Here is a 19,842-nt window from a genome sequence, read left to right as displayed (position 1 = left end):
GATGTACAAGTACACCCCCTGGACCGGACGCTAGTCTATCCCCTGTGTCTATAGCGTGAGGCAGCTTGATGTGCAAGTACACCCCCTGGACCGGACGCTAGTCTATCCCCTGTGTCTATAGCGTGAGGCAGCTTGATGTACAAGTACACCCCCTGGACCGGACGCTAGTCTATCCCCTGTGTCTATAGCGTGAGGCAGCTTGATGTACAAGTACACCCCCTGGACGCTAGTCTATCACAGAGCCTTACAATCTATCTCCAGCTCAATAGACTCATCAACTATTGATTGGAGTGAGGCAGAGCCAAGGTGTTTCTGTCCTGATCACTTCAGTCCATTCTGGGTTCCAACAATGAACAGTTCATTTGACACACCAGACTTGAGATGTGGGTTTTTACACAAGGATTGAATCCTTGCCTTTGTGAGTGATAAGTAGAGTAAGGCAGAATCGTTCTAATCAGATTTTTTGTTATTTTATTATAACACAGGTTCGTTGATTGAATAGATTCTTTTAAAACAACCGTATTGAAAAGAAAACTCAGATTCTGTTGATAAAAGATAGGCAGAGAGAACAGCTGTCTGTAGAATATTAACAATTCCACTCCATTTTGGCAAGCCTAGTTAAAAAAAAAGTTAAATTAAAAAATTAAAAATATAATAATTATTTGAAAAATGAGCCTCTCTATCTCTTATGATATGGTATGAAAGTGCTTCAGCCTGCACTACACTATCTGAATAGGAGCCTCTGCCAGATGAACAGATATGAAGATGATATGTTGATAGATTTTTTGAGAAGTGGATCTTTAGTTTCTCCTTGAATGGCTCTGGTTGGGAAGAAGTAGCTTTTCACTTCAACTTGATAAATGTTTTCCCCCAATGCAGAAATGCAACGATAAAGGAGAAAATGACCTCAATGATTTCTTTCATTGAAATTGAAAAAGGGAATTGGCTCCGTTTGTCGCAGAGTGAAATAAAGACGCCAAATGAATAGCTCCGCTGTTGCTGTGCACATTTGGAAAATGAGATGAATACAGACCCCAAAAATATCATTTGGAGCATGTATTCAAATAATCTCACATCCTTGGTCTGAAAAGAACGGTATACAGCGGTGTGTTCAAGGATCACTTCAACATGAAAAAGAGGCTTTTGTCATAAATGTCATTTTCAGAAACGGCACACTCTTTTCCTTTTAGTGGCATCTCTTTGAGTATTAGCAAACACACACACACACAAATACACACACAAATACACATGTGGACGGTTGGGAGTGCGACCCTTGTAAAGGACAAGTCTGGCATCAAGGACCTTTTGCATCAAGGACCTTTTGCCAAGGCTCTCATGTCTCAGAGAGAGAAGAACACATCCTCAGAACAGTATGGACTCTTTCCATATCTCAGTGAGAGGGAAAGAGTCTTGCTCCCAGGGTAAATACAGCTGTGCCGAAGAAAGGTCCAGGGCATGAATTACACACACTTGCCTACATGCACACACACACACACACACACACACACACACACACACACACACACACACACACACACACACACACACACACACACACACACACACACACACACACACACACACACACACACACACACACACACACACACACACACACACACACACACACACACACACACATAAATGGGTAACACTACTTGAAGGGTAGACATAATGCATTCACTTGATCTTTATGTAACATGTCATGACAGAGTTTTGCAGTTTCCTTCAAGACAACCATTCATGAGAGGTGTTCGAAATCAAATATATTTGGTACTGCGAGAGTAAAAAAAAAAAAGTCCTTTACACAATGGTTAAATGATGCTGTCGAATAAATATGTTTACTGAGGACATAATTAGAAATATAAGATGAAGTCAATGGAAATATCCACCAGTGACACCATTATATAGAGAAGCTCTTCAGAAAGTAGCTGTGTCTCAAACCAAACACACATTATATAGAGAAGCTCTTCATAAAGTAGCCATGTCTCAAACACAAACACACATTATATAGAGAAGCTCTTCATAAAGTAGCCATGTCTCAAACACAAACACACATTATATAGAGAAGCTCTTCATAAAGTAGCTGTGTCTGAAACCAAACACACATTATATAGAGAAGCTCTTCATAAAGTAGCTGTGTCTCAAACCAAACACACATTATATAGAGAAGCTCTTCATAAAGTAGCCATGTCTCAAACCAAACACAGATTATATAGAGAAGCTCTTCATAAAGTAGCTGTGTCTCAAACCAAACACACATTATATAGAGAAGCTCTTCATAAAGTAGCTGTCTCAAACCAAACACACATTATATAGAGAAGCTCTTCATAAAGTAGCCATGTCTCAAACACAAACACACATTATATAGAGAAGCTCTTCATAAAGTAGCTGTGTCTCAAACCAAACACACATTATATAGAGAAGCTCTTCATAAAGTAGCCATGTCTCAAACACAAACACACATTATATAGAGAAGCTCTTCATAAAGTAGCCATGTCTCAAACACAAACACACATTATATAGAGAAGTTCTTCATAAAGTAGCTGTCTCTCAAACACAAACACACGTTATATAGAGAAGCTCTTCATAAAGTAGCTGTGTCTCAAACCAAACACACATTATATAGAGAAGTTCTTCATAAAGTAGCCATGTCTCAAACACAAACACACATTATATAGAGAAGCTCTTCATAAAGTAGCTGTGTCTCAAACACAAACAAACATTATATAGAGAAGCTCTTCATAAAGTAGCTGTCTCAAACACAAACACACATTATATAGAGAAGCTCTTCATAAAGTAGCTGTGTCTGAAACCAAACACACATTATATAGAGAAGCTCTTCATAAAGTAGCTGTGTCTGAAACCAAACACACATTATATAGAGAAGCTCTTCATAAAGTAGCTGTGTCTCAAACACAAACACACATTATATAGAGAAGTTCTTCATAAAGTAGCCATGTCTCAAACACAAACACAAACACACATTATATAGAGAAGTTCTTCATAAAGTAGCTGTGTCTCAAACACAAACACACGTTATATAGAGAAGCTCTTCATAAAGTAGCTGTGTCTCAAACCAAACACACATTATATAGAGAAGCTCTTCATAAAGTAGCCATGTCTCAAACACAAACACACATTATATAGAGAAGCTCTTCATAAAGTAGCTGTGTCTCAAACCAAACACACATTATATAGAGAAGCTCTTCATAAAGTAGCCATGTCTCAAACACAAACACAAACACACATTATATAGAGAAGCTCTTCATAAAGTAGCTGTGTCTCAAACCAAACACACATTATATAGAGAAGCTCTTCATAAAGTAGCCATGTCTCAAACACAAACACAAACACACATTATATTCAAAGTAGGCCAAAACAACAGCAACATCAAATGTGTTAAGGAAAGCCCTTTTTTTGTAAACGTTTGAAGTAGACCACATAGGTTTCCCCTCGGGGGGAATGGACCAATGGATGGCAGGGGGATTGTGTCCCAAACAAAGATGACACCAAACAGAGAGGGGGGGGGGGGGGGGTACAGAGGATGGTGCACAAGTTCAGAGGGCGGATGTAGATTGTAGTCTAAATCGGTTTATCCCCAGGGCAGGAAGATGACCTTTCCATCCACCATGCAGCAAGATCAATACAGGCCTTTCAGGCCCCAGAGTGGCTGGCATCCATCAGGCTTGGATTGGGCTTGAAGTGGCTGGGGGCTAGAGGATGGTAGGGCACACACCAGGCTCCAGAGCCCCAGGGCCTGCATCTGCTAGCATGTCACCCTCCTAGGGAGAGAGGCCCACCACAAAGCCTCCATGAAACCAGAGGAGGGTGGCTGTGTGTGTGTGTGTGTGTGTGTGTGTGTGTGTGTGTGTGTGTGTGTGTGTGTGTGTGTGTGTGTGTGTGTGTGTGTGTGTGTGTGTGTGTGTGTGTGTGTGTGTGTGTGTGTGTGTGTGTGTGTGTGTGTGTGTGTGTGTGTGTGTGTGTGTGTGTGTGTGTGTGTGTGACTGGCAGGATGGACGATTGAAGGTGGCATAAATAGTTGCTAATTAGAGACCCATATCTGTTAGGAGTTGTTCTTGAAAGGTAGTTCAAATTGTACGCTACTAGTTCACCCTGTTATTTACTCCACTAGAGGGTCAGGAGTCAGGACCCATGTACTGTTAGGTTGTAGGTGAACAATTTCTAGAAACAAGTCCTTCTCCAGGGTACGAATGTTTAAAAGGTTTTAGCCAGGTCACGCAGAATTTAAGTTTGTGAACCAATGATGTAGATGATATGTTTTTAATGAGCCCCACCACTGACAAGAGGAAGTCTCCTTCAGTGAACCCATTTCCCTCACCAACCTCTGTGACGTAGCAGCAATGCTGAGGTGCGAACACTGATATTACTGGCAGGTAGATTTTTCAGCTCCCCAATGCGATGCACTTCTCCTTCATATTATATTTGACAGAACTTAATGAGGCAGCAGCAGAAATGGAAAATACTGTTGTAAAAGCTGTGAAAAGATGTGGTGTTTCATGTTCCTTTGAAAGAGCGATAATTATTAGCGTGATGGAGTAGCCATTTAAACCTTTTCAAGATAATTCAGTAAATCTTAGGCAGACCACAAACCGTAGCTTGTAATCGAAGTCGGTAACAGTTGAACCCCAGCCACAGAAATAATGCATTGTTTACTCTGTAAAAAAGGAAGAAAATGTTTGTTTCATCATCATATTATTTATTTGGGAGAACGGGCCATTAAATGTGTTCCTCTGAAGAAGAAAGACCCATCAGCATCTTTCCTGGGTAGAGAGTAAAAGAGTTTATTACCTGTAAGGAAAGTTATGGTCCTATTAAATGTAGATTCAAATTGGTCTCTTGTTGGCGAGGAGGCTGTATCTGCCAAGTTGATGAAAGGCGCAGGGTGGAAGATACTAAGAAAGGTCAAACATCTTGCCTCAAATATTCCAGGGGATTTTTTCTCCTCTTTAAAATGGCAGGGTCCTCACATTAATGTTCAGTATCCTGTGTGTGTGTGCGTGGGTGTACGTGTGTGCACGTGTGTGTTTGTGCATCTTTGTGTTGTACCCAAGGGTGATGTGTAAAGGTGTAGGGACATTTTGTGGATTTAGATATATCTATCTATTATTTGAAATGCTAGACCGTAAACAAAAGTATTTCATATATTGTATAGATCAGTAAAAACAAATAAAGCTATTAAAACACCTACATGTTTTACGAGCATAACGTCTGTCAGTAGCACTTTAGTTGGATAGTCCATCTGTAGATGCTCTAAAGACTATCTACAGACTATCAGTAACATTTCAACTATCTACTAGCCCTAACTCTAGCCCTAGCTCAAGACGTAAACCCTTTTCCTAACCCTAAACTTAACCCTTACCATAAGCCTTAACCCTTACACGAAACCTTACCGTAATGCTAACTCTAACCTTAGCAAGCAGTTGCTTATCATCAGATAGTTGGTTGATAGTATGGCCATGTAGAGCATCTACAGATGGACAATGCAGACTATCCAAATAAAGTGTGACCTGTGTGTTCCTCAGTTGTATGTCATTGGTGTTACCGCCTTGAAAATTACTGTGTGTCCCTCAGTTTTATGTCATTGGTGTTACCGCCTTGAAAATCACTGATCACAACAATATACAAGGATCTTGAGAATTCTCTTCAATGGCAAACAAACATTTATTTTTTTAATTATTGATGACCTTGGATTTGAGCATATGTGGCCTACATTTAATGTAAATCCTTAATGATTTAAAATGTCTAATTGGTGATACCACTCCCTGGTGGCACAATGTTATCATAATGGTACAAATTATTGATTTTGTATAGGAAGATGTACCCACATATATTTAAAGAAATACTAAATGATCTCTCTCACTCTTTCTCAACCTCGATGTTTGTCAGTTCTGCTGCCAGTGTTAGCAGCAGGAGTTGTGAGGGAAGCTTGGCTAATTTCAGTCATTTTCTCGCTGTGGCATGAATCATTTGGATCACACTGAGCTCAGAAACCTACAATTCCTCCTTTTCTCTACATGTCAATTACAGTTGCTAGACTTGAAAGCCAAAGGCCCACACTCTTAACAAAGACCAACATGAATCGGAAAGGCAAAGGGAAATGAAAGACTGCCTGATTAAAATCATATTATATCATAATTGCAGGATGTCTGAAAACACATAAAAAGGGTTAAAAGATGGCAGTGAGATATTGCAGAGAATGGCGCTGCAATGTATGGCAGCCATTTTTCGGGCTCTGACCAATTCTGCTATTTTGTGAGGTAGTCTTCGCTGATCTTATCTTTTTTTGTACATAATATTTCTGCCATCGTTTACTATGACTGAAAAGAGTTTCACACTAACCTCGAGATGGATGAACATTTCTAATTGTAGTTTGGAAAGAAGAATGCCCCTCTCCCCACAGGTGTGATTACAACCTCTGAGGGTTTAGAGCTTGAGGTAGTCACCTGGAAGTATGGCTAGACAGTACACTGTCCTTCTCCCAGCACATATCAAATCTGCAGGGTAAAGTTAAATCTAGAATTGGTTTCCTCTATCGTAATCGCTCCTCTTTCACCCCAGCTGCCAAACTAACCCTGATTCAGATGAACATCCTACCCATGTGTAACTGATGTGAAATGGCTAGCTAGTTAGCGGTGGTTCGCGCTAATAGCGTTTCAATCGGTGACGTCACTCGCTCTGAGACCTTGAAGTAGTTGTTTCCCATGCTCTGTCAGTTGTTGATGTGTGCAGAGGGTCCCTGGTTCGATCCCAGGAAGGGGAGAGGAGAGGGACGGAAGCTATACTGTTACACATGCTAGATTCCGGGGACGTAATTTATAGATCGGCAGGTAAGGGTGCTCTCGAGCTGCTAGATGTTCTTTACCATTCAGCCACCAGAAATGCCACCAATGCTCCGTATAGGACACATCACTGCACTCTATACTCCTATGTAAACTGGTCATCTCTGTATACCCGTCGCAAGACCCACTGGTTGATGCTCATTTAGAAAACCCTCTTAGGCCTCTTTCCCCCCTATCTGAGATATTTACTGCTGCCCTCATCCTCCACATACAACACCCGTTCTGCCAGTCACATTCTGTTAAAGGTCCCCAAAGCACACACATCCCTGGGTCACTTGTCTTTTTAGTTCGCTGCATCTAGCGACTGGAAAGAGCTCCACCTCTTCATTCAAAGACTCAATCATGGACACTCTTACTGACAGTTGTGACTGCTTTGCGTGATGCATTGTTGTCTCTACCTTCTTGTCCTTTGTTCAGTAAAACATTGAGCACACAGCCATGCAATCTCCATAAAAAAACATTGGCAATAGAATGGCTTTACTGAAGAGCTCAGTGACTTTCAACGTGGCAATGTCATAGGATGCCACCTTTCCAACAAATCTGTTCATGAAAATTCTGCCATGCTAGAGCAGCCCCGGTCAACTGTAAGTGCTGTTATTGTGAAGTGAAATCGTCTAGGAGCAACAACGGCTCAGCTGTGAGTGGTAAGCAACACAAGCTCACAGAACGGGAATACCGAATGGCGTAAAAAACATGCGGGAAAATCGTCTGTCCTCGGTTGCAACACTCACTACCACGTTCCAACTGCCTCTTGAAGCAATATCAGCACAAGAACTGTTTGTCGGGAGTTTCATGAAATGGGTTTCCATGGCCAACTAGCCGCACACAAGCCTAAGATCCCCATGTGCAATGTCAAGCATCGGCTGGAGTGGTGTAAAGCTCGACGCCATTGGAAACATATTCTCTGGAGTGATGAATCACGCTTCACCATCTGTCAGTCCGATGGACGAATATGGGTTTGGCGGATACCAGGAGAACGCTACCTGCACCTATCCATAGTGCCAACTGTAAAGTTTGGTGGAGGAGCAGTAATGATCTAGGGCTGTTTTTCATGTTTTGGGCTATGCCCCTTAGTACCAGTGAAGGGAATTTTTTTTGTGATATCCAATTGCTATGTACAATCTTGTCTCATCGCTGCACTCCCATCCTAGTCTCCATAGCAACATTATCTGGTACAGGATATGAGCACTACTCCAACGTCAGCATTAAGTTTGCCTACGACATGACAGTGGTAGGCCTGATCACTGACGAGGATGAGACAGCCTATAGGGAGGAGGTCCGAGAACTGACAGTGTGGTGCCAGGACAACAACTTCTCCCTCAACGTCAGCAAGACAAAAGGAGCTGATCTTGGACTACAGGGAACAGAGGGCCGAGCACGCCCCCATTCACATCGACGGGGCTGTAGTGGAGAGGAACGAGAGTTTCAAGTCCCTCTTTGTCCGTACCACTAAGGATTTATCATGGTCCAAACACACCAACACAGTCGTGAAAAGGGCACGGCAACGCCTCTGCAAACCTCAGAATACTGAAAAGATTTGGCATGGCCCCTCAGATCCTCAAAAAGTTATACAACTGCACCATTGAGAGCATCTTGACTGGCTGCACCACCACTTGGTATGGCAACTGCTTGGCATCCGACCGCAAGGCGCTACAGAGGGTAATGCATACGGACCAGTACATCACTGGGGCCGAGCTCCCTGCAATCAAAGACATCTATACCAGGCGGTGTCAGAGGAAGGCCCTTAAATTTGTCAAAGACTCCAGCTGCCCAAGTCATAGCCTGTTCTCTCTGCTACTGCACGGCAAGTGGTACCAATGCACCAAGTCTGGAACCAATCACAACCCTGAGCAGCTTCTACCCACAAGCTAAGGGCCTGTAAGTAAGCATGTGACAAATAAATTTCATTTTTTTTGGCTTGATTTGATATTGATTGTCTCGAGGAAGGAATATCACTTGCTCTGCTTGTGAAGTCAGAGTGTCAATTTAATTCCCCAGGCTGTGAACAGACAAAATGTTATTGAAAAAGGAAACCCAGGGTGCATGCTTAGTTGGCTGCATCTGCCTCGGACCACCTGGTAACCCCTGTAATGGTGCGTGATAAAGCATGTGGCGTCCAACCGAACATCTCCCTGTGGTTTTCATCTGGGGAAGTCTGGGATTAAGGCTGGCCTTTCGCTTGACATTTGAAAAGGATAGGATGTATGTGGAAGGATATGAGCATGGGTCCAGTCAAGTGCAAGCCCTCTGATGGAGGATGAGGGCAGGAATGAAGTGGCTCCCACTGCTAATAATACAAAGACTACAAAAGAGAAGAGAAGATACATCGGGGAATATAAAATAGGAATTGGCGGCAGCAGCAGAACCAAGATTAAAAGATGAAAATCAGAGGAAAGTAATTCAACAATAAACAACAACAAAAGACTCCATGACTTGCAGTGACCGTGCGCTCCACAGGGGGTAAAGAGCATGACTCCTTTATGTGAATAAGTCATGTGAAAGGTTTGACCTCCAAATCACTGAAGTGTGCATGCACCCCATGCTGTTCTGCTACACATGAAAGTTGACCTTAACTATCGATTACCTGTTATTGATTTTAAAGTGGGCAGCAACCTCTCCAATATCCCAGTATCCACTCTGGTATCCCAATGCTATCTATTTCTTTTTCTGGGCTGTTTTCTACCTAGGTTCAGGTCACCCCCTCTGTGTTCTACCTAGGTTCAGGTCACCCACTCTCACTGCAGGCAATGGAGTGCTTTAATTACACAGACTTAGGAACAGACCGGAGCCTAACTTGGCCCGGTGTAACGGAAAAGACAGCTTGTGCTCGCTCAACCACAGGAGACGGCAAGCAGATGTTGGGACTATAAAGCAAAGGCATGCTTTCTCGTGGGCTGGGTCCTTAAGAGAGGTATGGATAGAGGAGGGCCAGCTGTAAGCACGCTGGGGGAGATAAGAGAGAAGGGGAGGGTGGAATGGGGAGGGTGGGGTAATATCTTCCAGGCCCAGACAGGGATGAGCTGGCAGGGGTGGTGGAGGGTATCCCTGTGGTGCATGGCCCAATGCATCAGCTTCCTGGGAATGAGGGAAAGGAGGAGAGAGGAATGGAGTGAGAAAGGGAGGGAGGGAGGGAGGGAGGGAAGGAGGCGGGAGTTATCTGCACCAGCACAGAGGGTGGTCAGTATCGTTTCTGCATGGATCTGCAGGCAACCTGCGCTCTTACTTCGGATGTTTCTGTGTGTTTTTGTCTGTGTGTTTGGTTGTGGATTTGCTTGCAAGCTTCCTGTACACACGCATTGTATATCTTATCACGCATGTGCGTGTTTTCAATACTGCGTCGTACATTGTAATATACCAGATAGTTGGAGTTCTTGAGGCGAAGGAGGGAAAAGTCAAGAAATTGAAAAGACTTGCAGATAGTTGAGAGGATCAGAGGAAGAAGGTCAATAAATGAATAAGCTACCATTACCAACAGGATAAGCTGCTTCTACAGACCCAGAGGGGCTTCAGATGAGAGTGACCTCAGGGGTGAGCAGCAGGGCTAAGTGTGGGTGGGCTCCATGGAAAACCAACCCGCCTCATTCATTTATAGTGGCCCTCCCACAAAACTGGAGTTCTCACTTCATTCTGACCCTTTCAAGCCCTTCATTCAAATTCCAGACCCAACCCATCACACTGATCTGCAGCAAATGCATTGAAATTATTTATCTTACTGTCTCCTGTTTGTGCAATGCAATGCAGCGATTAGCTGATGTGTTGATTTCAGCTGTACATAAAGGCTATATTTTTCATGTTAGGTTCAGGGCATTCGTGCTTTTTTTCCTACGGTTACCTGAGTGGCGCAGTGGTCTAAGGCACTGCAGCTCAGTGCTAAGAGGTCTCAACTACAGTCCCTGGTTCTTATCCAGCTGTGATTGGGAGTCCCATAGGGTGGTGCACAATTGGCCCAGTGTCGTCTGGGGTAGGCTGTCATTGTAAATAAGAATTTGTTCTTAACTGACTTGCATAGTTAAATAAAGGTTCAATTTTAAAAATCAAAAAATAATGTAGTGTTACCTAAAAATAAGTAGAAGAGATGGACGTTTGTAATTCATCTCAGTAATTCAGAGCATGTAAGGCCCTATCTCTTTGAAATTATTTTGTGCTGAAGCGGAAACTGTGACTTCGTTTTTCGCTGGGGGCAGGAAAATGGGTCTTGACAGACAGACGCCGAGGGAATGCATGGAATGGGATGGGTGAGGGGGTGCAAATTAGAAAAACGACTCCCTCCAGCCTTTTTGTGCGCTTCACATGACTGAATCGATACATCAACAGGCATGCAAATAAGCACTTGCATCCGATTAATAATAGATCAGCTTGCATTTTAGCTACAGCAACCCCCTCTGGGGGAAGATTTTGGGCACTAAGTGTCAGTTGGTAGCAGGGGTTGGTACGCTGATGCCCAAGACTCCACAGGGAGAATGGGTGGAGAATAAACTCAGTGAAAATAAAGATGTGAAATGTGGGGTTGGTAATGCCCTCATTCACAAGGTATATGTGGAGATGAGGCACAATGAGGACATCCTCTCATTAAGAACATATAAACTTCATCCTCCTTACCTCACTTGCTCCGCAAAGTATACTCCAAACCACCTCCAAATACCATCACTGACCTTAACACGGTGCTCAACCGATCCACAACCCTGCCAGGCAGCCCACCTCCCAGAATTCCCTGCTTCCTATTCAGCTTGCCACATTATTGGGAAGGTCACAGAATCCCCTTTATTCGCCAAGCACATTTACATATACCCAGAATTAGATTTGGTGTAATGGTGATGTCACAGTAAACAGAATCAACAGACAGAATATATAGAATACTTTATACAGTATAGTTCAGGGATATTCAACTCTTACCCAACGAGGTCCAGAGCCTGCTGGTTTTCTGTTCTACCTGATAATCAATTGAACCCACCTGGTGACCCAGGTCAAAATCAGTCCCTGATTAGAGGGCAACAATGGAAAAAATGCAGTGGAACTGGCTTCGTGGTCCAGAGTTGAGTTTGAAGGGTACAGACGATAAACACAGGCTTTTGTTTTCACACTGAGAAACGCTATTAATCGCCAAAGTCTCATAGAACTGTTGTGTACATTTGAATAAAAGTGTCTAATTGGAGCATTTCCATTCGCACTGCCTCTGGGCTTCATTATAGAAAACAAGATGACCTGTGCTGTTGGATCTGGACAAGGCAGCGTGGAGAACAACACCATCCTCAACCCTAAGATGAGAACTCACTTTCTCTCTTCTTTACTCTCTCTCTGATCACCACTCTTCTCCCCAATCATCATCACCTCGGAGAGGATAGTAGAAGAAACATTAGGACGATGTGTCATGTTGGGAGGCGCAGAGGTCCACGCCAAGCACTTGCCTGGACTGCGTAGGTTGGACAATCAGTTAGTTTTATGAGGCCCAGAGTTCATGTCGAGAACTTTATTTCTCATCAATGTGCATTCAACAAATAGAGGGACGGATGAGGCATATTACGGGAGCTGATTTGTGGGTGGCTGCATAACCCTGTCTTAATGGGAGACAAGTGTAACAATGGCTAGTCATTAGCGAGCTACTTGCTAGTTCTCACCCCCTCAGCTCACATCCCTGTCAAATATGAACCTTGTAGCTGAGTTAGAGAACTGTGGCACCTTTATTTAACTTTCCTTTGTTGCATTGCAGTGATTTCTGCATTCCACACCATATATAGCCATTAGATATAACTTAATAACTCTATTTCACTATTGTGTCACCTTGTAAACAGAACGCTGCTTTCCACATTGGAAAGGGTGGTAAATAATTGTCAACAGATAGTGATTTACAAATTATTTTGGGTGGCCATCTGCAGTAAAACTATGACAAGCTAGAAAATATGCATTTTAAATTATTGAATGCATTTTACAACCAGAGCAACTAAAGGGAACAAAAGAGTTCAGTTTTGACATAGTATTATACTGTCTTTCTCTATGCTAGCACTTGTGTTTACCTACCTCAAACAACTCTTTGTTTAGAATGTGACATCATAGTGAGATGGGGCTATTGTAATGGCTTTCTTCCTCCTCTTCATCCGAAGAGGAGGAGCATGGATTGAACCAAAACGCAGCTTCTGAAGTTGACATATTTATTTACAGAAAAGACGAAAACACGAACTTCAATATAACCTAACAAAACAACAAAACGGAGTAGACAAACCTGGACATGCGAACTTACATACAACGCAGAACTCACGAACAGGAAAATGACTACACAAAAGACCGAACGTACAAACAAACCGAGAACAGTCCCGTGTGGCGTAACATACAAACACTGACACAGGAGACAACCACCCACAACAAACACTGTGAAACAACCTACCTAAATATGACTCTCAATTGGAGGAAAACGCCAAACACCTGCCTCTAATTAAGAGCCATACCAGGCAACCCTTAAACCAACATAGAAACAGAAAACATAGAATGCCCACCCAAACTCAGGCCCTGACCAACTAACACATACAACAAACTAACAGAAATAGGTCAGGAACGTGACATAACCCCCCCCTTAAGGAGCGAACTCCGGGCGCACCAGCACAAAGTCTAGGGGAGGGTCTTGGTGGGCATCTGACCACGGTGGTGGCTCAGGCTCAGGGCGAGGTCCCCACCCCACCATAGTCAATCCCAGCTTACATCTCCCCCTACAAATGACCACCCTCATATTACACCCACCTAATCTTTTGGGTAACATCGAGACAAGGGGCAGCACCGGGATAGAGGGATAGCTCAGGACAGAGGGATAGCTCAGGGCAGAGGGATAGCTCAGGACAGAGAGATAGCTCAGGATAGAGAGGTAGCTCAGGATAGAGGGGCAACTCCGGACTGAAAGGCAGCTCCGGACAGAGAGACAGCTCTGGACTGAGGGGCAGTTCTGGATAAATAGCCGCTCTGGGCTGAGGGACAGCTCATGACTGGCTGACGGCTCTGGACGCTCATGGCTGGCTGACGGCTCTGGACGCTCATGGCTGGCTGATGGCTCTGGACGCTCATGGCTGGCTGACGGCTCTGGCAGATCCTGTCTGGTTGGCGGCTCTGGCAGATCCTGTCTGGTTGGCGGCTCTGGCAGATCCTGTCTAGTTGGCGGCCCTGGCAGATCCTGTCTGGTTGGCGGCCCTGGCAGATCCTGTCTGGTTGGCGGCCCTGGCAGATCCTGTCTGGTTGGCGGCTCTGGCAGATCCTGAGTGACGAATGGCTCTAGCGGCTCCTGACTGACTAACGGCTCGGGACAGACGGGCGGCTCTAACGGCTCGGGACAGACGGATGGCTCAGACGGCGCTGGGGAGACGGATGGCTCAGACGGCGCTGGAGAGACGGATGGCTCAGACGGCGCTGGGGAGGCGGATGGCTCAGACGGCGCTGGGGAGACGGATGGCTCAGACGGCGCTGCGGAGACGGATGGCTCAGACGGCGCTGCGGAGACGGATGGCTCAGACGGCGCTGCGGAGACGGATGGCTCAGATGGCGCTGCGGAGACGGATGGCTCAGATGGCGCTGCGGAGACGGATGGCTCAGATGGCGCTGCAGAGACAGATGGCTCAGACTGATCCTGTCTGGCGGAAGGCTTTGGCTGCTCCTGTCTGGTGGAAGGCTCTAGCGGCTCCTGTCTGGCGGAAGGCTCTAGCGGCTCCTGTCTGGCGGAAGGCTCTGTAGGCTCATGGCAGACGGGCGGCTTTGCAGGCTCATGGCAGACGGACGGCTTTGAAGGCTCAATACAGACGGGCAGTTCATGCGGCTCTTGGCAGACGGACAGTTCAGGCGCCGTTGGGCAGACGGCAGACTCTGGCCGGCTGAGACGCACTGTAGGCCTGGTGCGTGGTACCGGAACTGGAGGCACCGGACTGGAGACACGCACCATAGAGAGAGTGCGTGGAGGAGGAACAGGGCTCTGGAAACGCACTGGAAGCCTGGTGCGTGGTGTAGGCACTGGTGGTACTGGGCTGGGGCGGGGAGGTAGCGCCGGAAATACCGGACCGTGCAAGCGTACTGGCTCCCTTGAGCACTGAGCCTGCCCAACCTTACCTGGTTGAATACTCCCCGTTGCCCGACCAGTGCGGGGAGGTGGAATAACCCGCACCGGGCTATGTAGGCGAACCGGGGACACCATGCGTAAGGCTGGTGCCATGTATGCCGGCCCGAGGAGACGCACTGGAGACCAGACGCGTTGAGACGGCATCATGGCACCTGGCTCAAAGCCCAATCTAGCCCTACCAGTGCGGGGAGGTGGAATAACCCGCACCGGGCTATGCACACGTACAGGAGACACCGTGCGCTCTACTGCGTAACACAGCGTCTGCCCGTACTCCCGCTCTCCACGGTTAGCCTGGGAAGTGGGCGCAGGTCTCCTACCTGCCCTTGGCCCACTACCTCTTAGCCCCCCCCCCCAAGACATTTTTGGGGTTTCTTCACGGGCTTCCGTGCTAGCTTCCGTGCTCGTACCTTCATAAATCCGGTTTTGAGCTTCATTCTCCGGTTTCCAGCCACGTCTCCTTGCTGCCTCCTCATATCGCCGCCTCTCTGCTTTCGCTGCCTCCAGCTCAGCTTTGGGACGGCGATATTCTCCCGGCTGTGCCCATGGACCCTTTCCATCCAGCTCGTCCTCCCAAGTCCAGTAGTCCTGTGATTTCCACTGCTCGAACATATGCTGCTTGGTTCTAATTTGGTGGGTGATTCTGTAACGGCTTTCTTCCTCCTCTTCATCCGAAGAGGAGGAGCATGGATTGAACCAAAACGCAGCTTCTGAAGTTGACATATTTATTTACAGAAAAGACGAAAACACGAACTTCACTATAACCTAACAAAACAACAAAACGGAGTAGACAAACCTGGACATGCGAACTTACATACAACGCAGAACTCACGAACAGGAAAATGACCACACAAAAGACCGAACGTACAAACAAACCGAGAACAGTCCCGTGTGGCATAACATACAAACACTGACACAGGAGACAACCACCCACAACGAACACTGTGAAACAACCTACCTAAATATGACTCTCAATTGGAGGAAAACGCCAAACACCTGCCTCTAATTAAGAGCCATACCAGGCAACCCTTAAACCAACATAGAAACAGAAAACATAGAATGCCCACCCAAACTCACGCCCTGACCAACTAACACATACAACAAACTAACAGAAATAGGTCAGGAACGTGACAGCTATTGATAAATGGAACCGTGATAAGGAATGCCTGTTCTTATCTAATTAATCAAAAGGAGGGTAGGTTATATTTTAGGTTAGTAAAGAAATATGTGGCTATAACCATACTCTTAAAAAACCTCTAAGCAGACCTGTATCATTACGCTATTCCAAAAAAAATGTATGTTATGAAAACTGAGATGGGGTGGCATTGGAAGCAGTCATGAATCTGTGTCAAAAAGGGACAGAGAAAGAGCTGGTCTGTTAGTCTAACTACAGATCTTTGACTATTTCACACTGCACATTTCTGCAGAGGGCTATCTTCTTCTTCTTCTTCTAATTTTGAGCAACATGTTTTTCTAGCTGTGAGACTACTTCTTTACAAGTCAGTGGACTATTTGCTATCAACGCTATCAGTGGATGTGGGATTATGTTTACTGTCAAAACTATCAGAGCCTGTGGGATTATGTTAACTGTCAAAACTATCAATTGCTGTGGGATTATGTTTACTGTCAAAACTATCAATTTCTGTGGGATTATGTTTACTGTCAAAACTATCAATTGCTGTGGGATTATGTTTACTATCAAAGCTATCAATTGCTGTGGGATTATGTTTACTGTCAAAACTATCAATTGTCGTGGAATGATGTTTTCTGTCAAAGCTATCAATTGTTGTGGGATTAAGTTTACTGTCAAAGCTATCAGTGGCTGTGGGATTATGTTTACTGTCAAAGATATCAGTGGCTGGGGGATTATGTTCACTGTCAAAGTTATCAGTGGCTGTGGGATTATGTTTACTGTCAAAGTTATCAGTGGCTGTGGGATTATGTTTACTGTCAAAGTTATCAGTGGCTGTGGGATTATATTTACTGTCAAAGTTATCAGTGGCTGTGGGACTATGTTTACTGTCAAAGTTATCAGTGGCTGTGGGATTATGTTTACTGTCAAAGTGATCAGTGGCTGTGGGATTATGTTTACTGTCAAAGTTATCAGTGGCTGTGGGATTATGTTTACTGTCAAAGTTATCAGTGGCTGTGGGATTATGTTTACTGTCAAAGTTATCAGTGGCTGTGGGATTATGTTTACTGTCAAAGTTATCAGTGGCTGTGGGATTATATTTACTGTCAAAGTTATCAGTGGCTGTGGGACTATGTTTACTGTCAAAGTTATCAGTGGCTGTGGGATTATGTTTACTGTCAAAGTTATCAGTAGCTGTGGGATTATGTTTACTGTCAAAGTTATCAGTGGCTGTGGGATTATATTTACTGTCAAAGTTATCAGTGGCTGTGGGACAATGTTTACTGTCAAAGTTATCAGTGGCTGTGGGATTATGTTTACTGTCAAAGTTATCAGTGGCTGTGGGATTATGTTTACTGTCAACGTTATCAGTGGCTGTGGGACTATGTTTACTGTCAAAGTTATCAGTGGCTGTGGGATTATGTTTACTGTCAACGTTATCAGTGGCTGTGGTACTATGTTTACTTTCAAAGTTATCAGTGGCTGTGGGATTATGTTTACTGTCAAAGTTATCAGTAGCTGTGGGATTATGTTTACTGTCAAAGTTATCAGTGGCTGTGGGATTATATTTACTGTCAAAGTTATCAGTGGCTGTGGGACAATGTTTACTGTCAAAGTTATCAGTGGCTGTGGGATTATGTTTACTGTCAAAGTTATCAGTGGCTGTGGGATTATGTTTACTGTCAACGTTATCAGTGGCTGTGGGACTATGTTTACTGTCAAAGTTATCAGTGGCTGTGGGATTATGTTTACTGTCAACGTTATCAGTGGCTGTGGTACTATGTTTACTGTCAAAGTTATCAGTGGCTGTGGGATTATGTTTACTGTCAAAGTTATCAGTGGCTGTGGAATTATGTTTACTGTCAACGTTATCAGTGGCTTTGGGACTATGTTTACTGTCAAAGTTATCAGTGGCTGTGGGATTATGTTTACTGTCAAAGTTATCAGTGGCTGTGGGATTATGTCTACTGTCAAAGTTATCAGTGGCTGTGGGACTATGTTTACTGTCAAAGTTATCAGTGGCTGTGGGACTATGTTTACTGTCAAAGTTATCAGTGGCTGTGGGATTATGTTTACTGTCAAAGTTATCAGTGGCTGTGGGATTATGTTTACTGTCAAAGTTATCAGTGGCTGTGAGATTATGTTTACTCTCAACGTTATCAGTGGCTGTGGGACTATGTTTACTGTCAAAGTTATCAGTGGCTGTGGGATTATGTTTACTGTCAAAGTTATCAGTGGCTGTGGGATTATGTTTACTGTCAACGTTATCAGTGGCTGTGGGACTATGTTTACTGTCAAAGTTATCAGTGGCTGTGGGATTATGTTTACTGTCAAAGTTATCAGTGGCTGTGGGATTATGTTTACTGTCAAAGTGATCAGTAGGTGTGGGACTATGTTTACTGTCAAAGTTATCAGTGGCTGTGGGACTATGTTTACTGTCAAAGTTATCAGTGGCTGTGGGATTATGTTTACTGTCAAAGTTATCAGTGGCTGTGGGACTATGTTTACTGTCAAAGTTATCAGTAGGTGTGGGACTATGTTTACTGTCAAAGTTATCAGTGGCTGTGGGACTATGTTTACTGTCAAAGTTATCAGTGGCTGTGGGATTATGTTTACTGTCAAAGTTATCAGTGGCTGTGGGACTATGTTTACTGTCAAAGTTATCAGTGGCTGTGGGATTATGTTTACTGTCAACGTTATCAGTGGCTGTGGGACTATGTTAACTGTCAAAGTTATCAGTGGCTGTGGGACTATGTTTACTGTCAAAGTTATCAGTGGCTGTGGGATTATGTTTACTGTCAACGTTATCAGTGGCTGTGGGATTATGTTTACTGTCAAAGTTATCAGTGGCTGTGGGATTATGTTTACTGTCAAAGTTATCAGTGGCTGTGGGATTATGTTTACTGTCAACGTTATCAGTGGCTGTGGGATTACGTTTACTGTCAAAGTTATCAGTGGCTGTGGGATTATGTTTACTGTCAAAGTTATCAGTGGCTGTGGGACTATGTTTACTGTCAACGTTATCAGTGGCTGTGAGATTATGTTTACTGTCAAAGTTATCAGTGGCTGTGGGACTATGTTTACTGTCAAAGTTATCAGTGGCTGTGGGATTATGTTTACTGTCAAAGTTATCAGTGGCTGTGGGACTATGTTTACTGTCAAAGTTATCGGTGGCTGTGGGACTGTATTTGCAACAAAACCTCCTGGTTTTTCTGTACGCTATTTCGCACAGTGTATGTTTCCTCCTCTTCAGAAGATTGTCATGCATTTTGCTACTTGCGATTCTTTATAGCAGCAGGTGTGTAAGCAGTTCCACCACATAGTACCTACTTCAAGGTCTCAAATTGCTAGGATTAGGGTTAGGGCTCCATGGCCTCAAATTGCTAGGATTAGGGTTAGGGCTCCATGTCCTCAAATTGCTAGGATTAGGGTTAGGGCTCTGTACAAGAGGCATGTTTTGATGAGCTATAGTTTTTGGACCCTGTGTTTTGAGTGTTTCACAAAGAAATCGCTAAACTTGTGCCACAAATGTCCATTGCAATGCTCGAGTATGGGAATTATGTTGGAAAAACAGACACCTTGCAATGCCTTTTATTTCAATGCAAGACGCATATGATGCCATGAACCTTGAAGTTAGTTTTACAAAAAAAGGACTTCTATTTTCACAGCCCATGCATGTACATGTCTGTGTGTGTGTACTAAACACCAGAGAGGGACAGATACTCCTAAGGGTGCCTGTTGTTTCCTGTGTGTGTTTCAACTCT

The 19,842-nt window shown here is 44.3% G+C and overlaps 1 protein-coding gene across 1 annotated transcript; it reads right to left on the bottom strand.

Moving 5' to 3' along the window:
- Nucleotides 1–3,657: 3,657 nt before the first annotated feature.
- On the bottom strand, nucleotides 3,658–19,346 carry LOC129858650 (prestalk protein-like). The gene is made up of 3 exons (XM_055927949.1): nucleotides 18,839–19,346; nucleotides 16,787–18,748; nucleotides 3,658–3,716 (listed from the first exon to the last, which is right to left on the bottom strand). Exons 1-3 carry the CDS (start codon nucleotides 19,344–19,346, stop codon nucleotides 3,658–3,660), a joined length of 2,529 nt encoding a protein of 842 aa, XP_055783924.1.
- Nucleotides 19,347–19,842: the final 496 nt, after the last annotated feature.

The sequence above is a fragment of the Salvelinus fontinalis genome, chromosome 6 (genome assembly GCF_029448725.1).
Source record: "Salvelinus fontinalis isolate EN_2023a chromosome 6, ASM2944872v1, whole genome shotgun sequence".
Taxonomy (NCBI): Eukaryota; Metazoa; Chordata; class Actinopteri; order Salmoniformes; family Salmonidae; genus Salvelinus; species Salvelinus fontinalis.
The sequence above is the reverse complement of the archived record's forward strand: the minus strand, read 5'-3'. Positions and strand labels throughout refer to the sequence as shown.

Excerpts from the sequence above, each read along its gene's own strand:
- LOC129858650 (XM_055927949.1), bottom strand. The coding sequence starts at position 19,346 with ATGCATGACAATCTTCTGAAGAGGAGGAAACATACACTGTGCGAAATA. Across the intron at positions 18,749-18,838 it reads AGCCACTGATAACTTTGACA|CCACTGATAACTTTGACAGT; the intron begins GTAAACATAGTC and ends ATAATCCCACAG. Across the intron at positions 3,717-16,786 it reads AGCCACTGATATCTTTGACA|CCCCCAGCCACTTCAAGCCC; the intron begins GTAAACATAATC and ends ACCATCCTCTAG.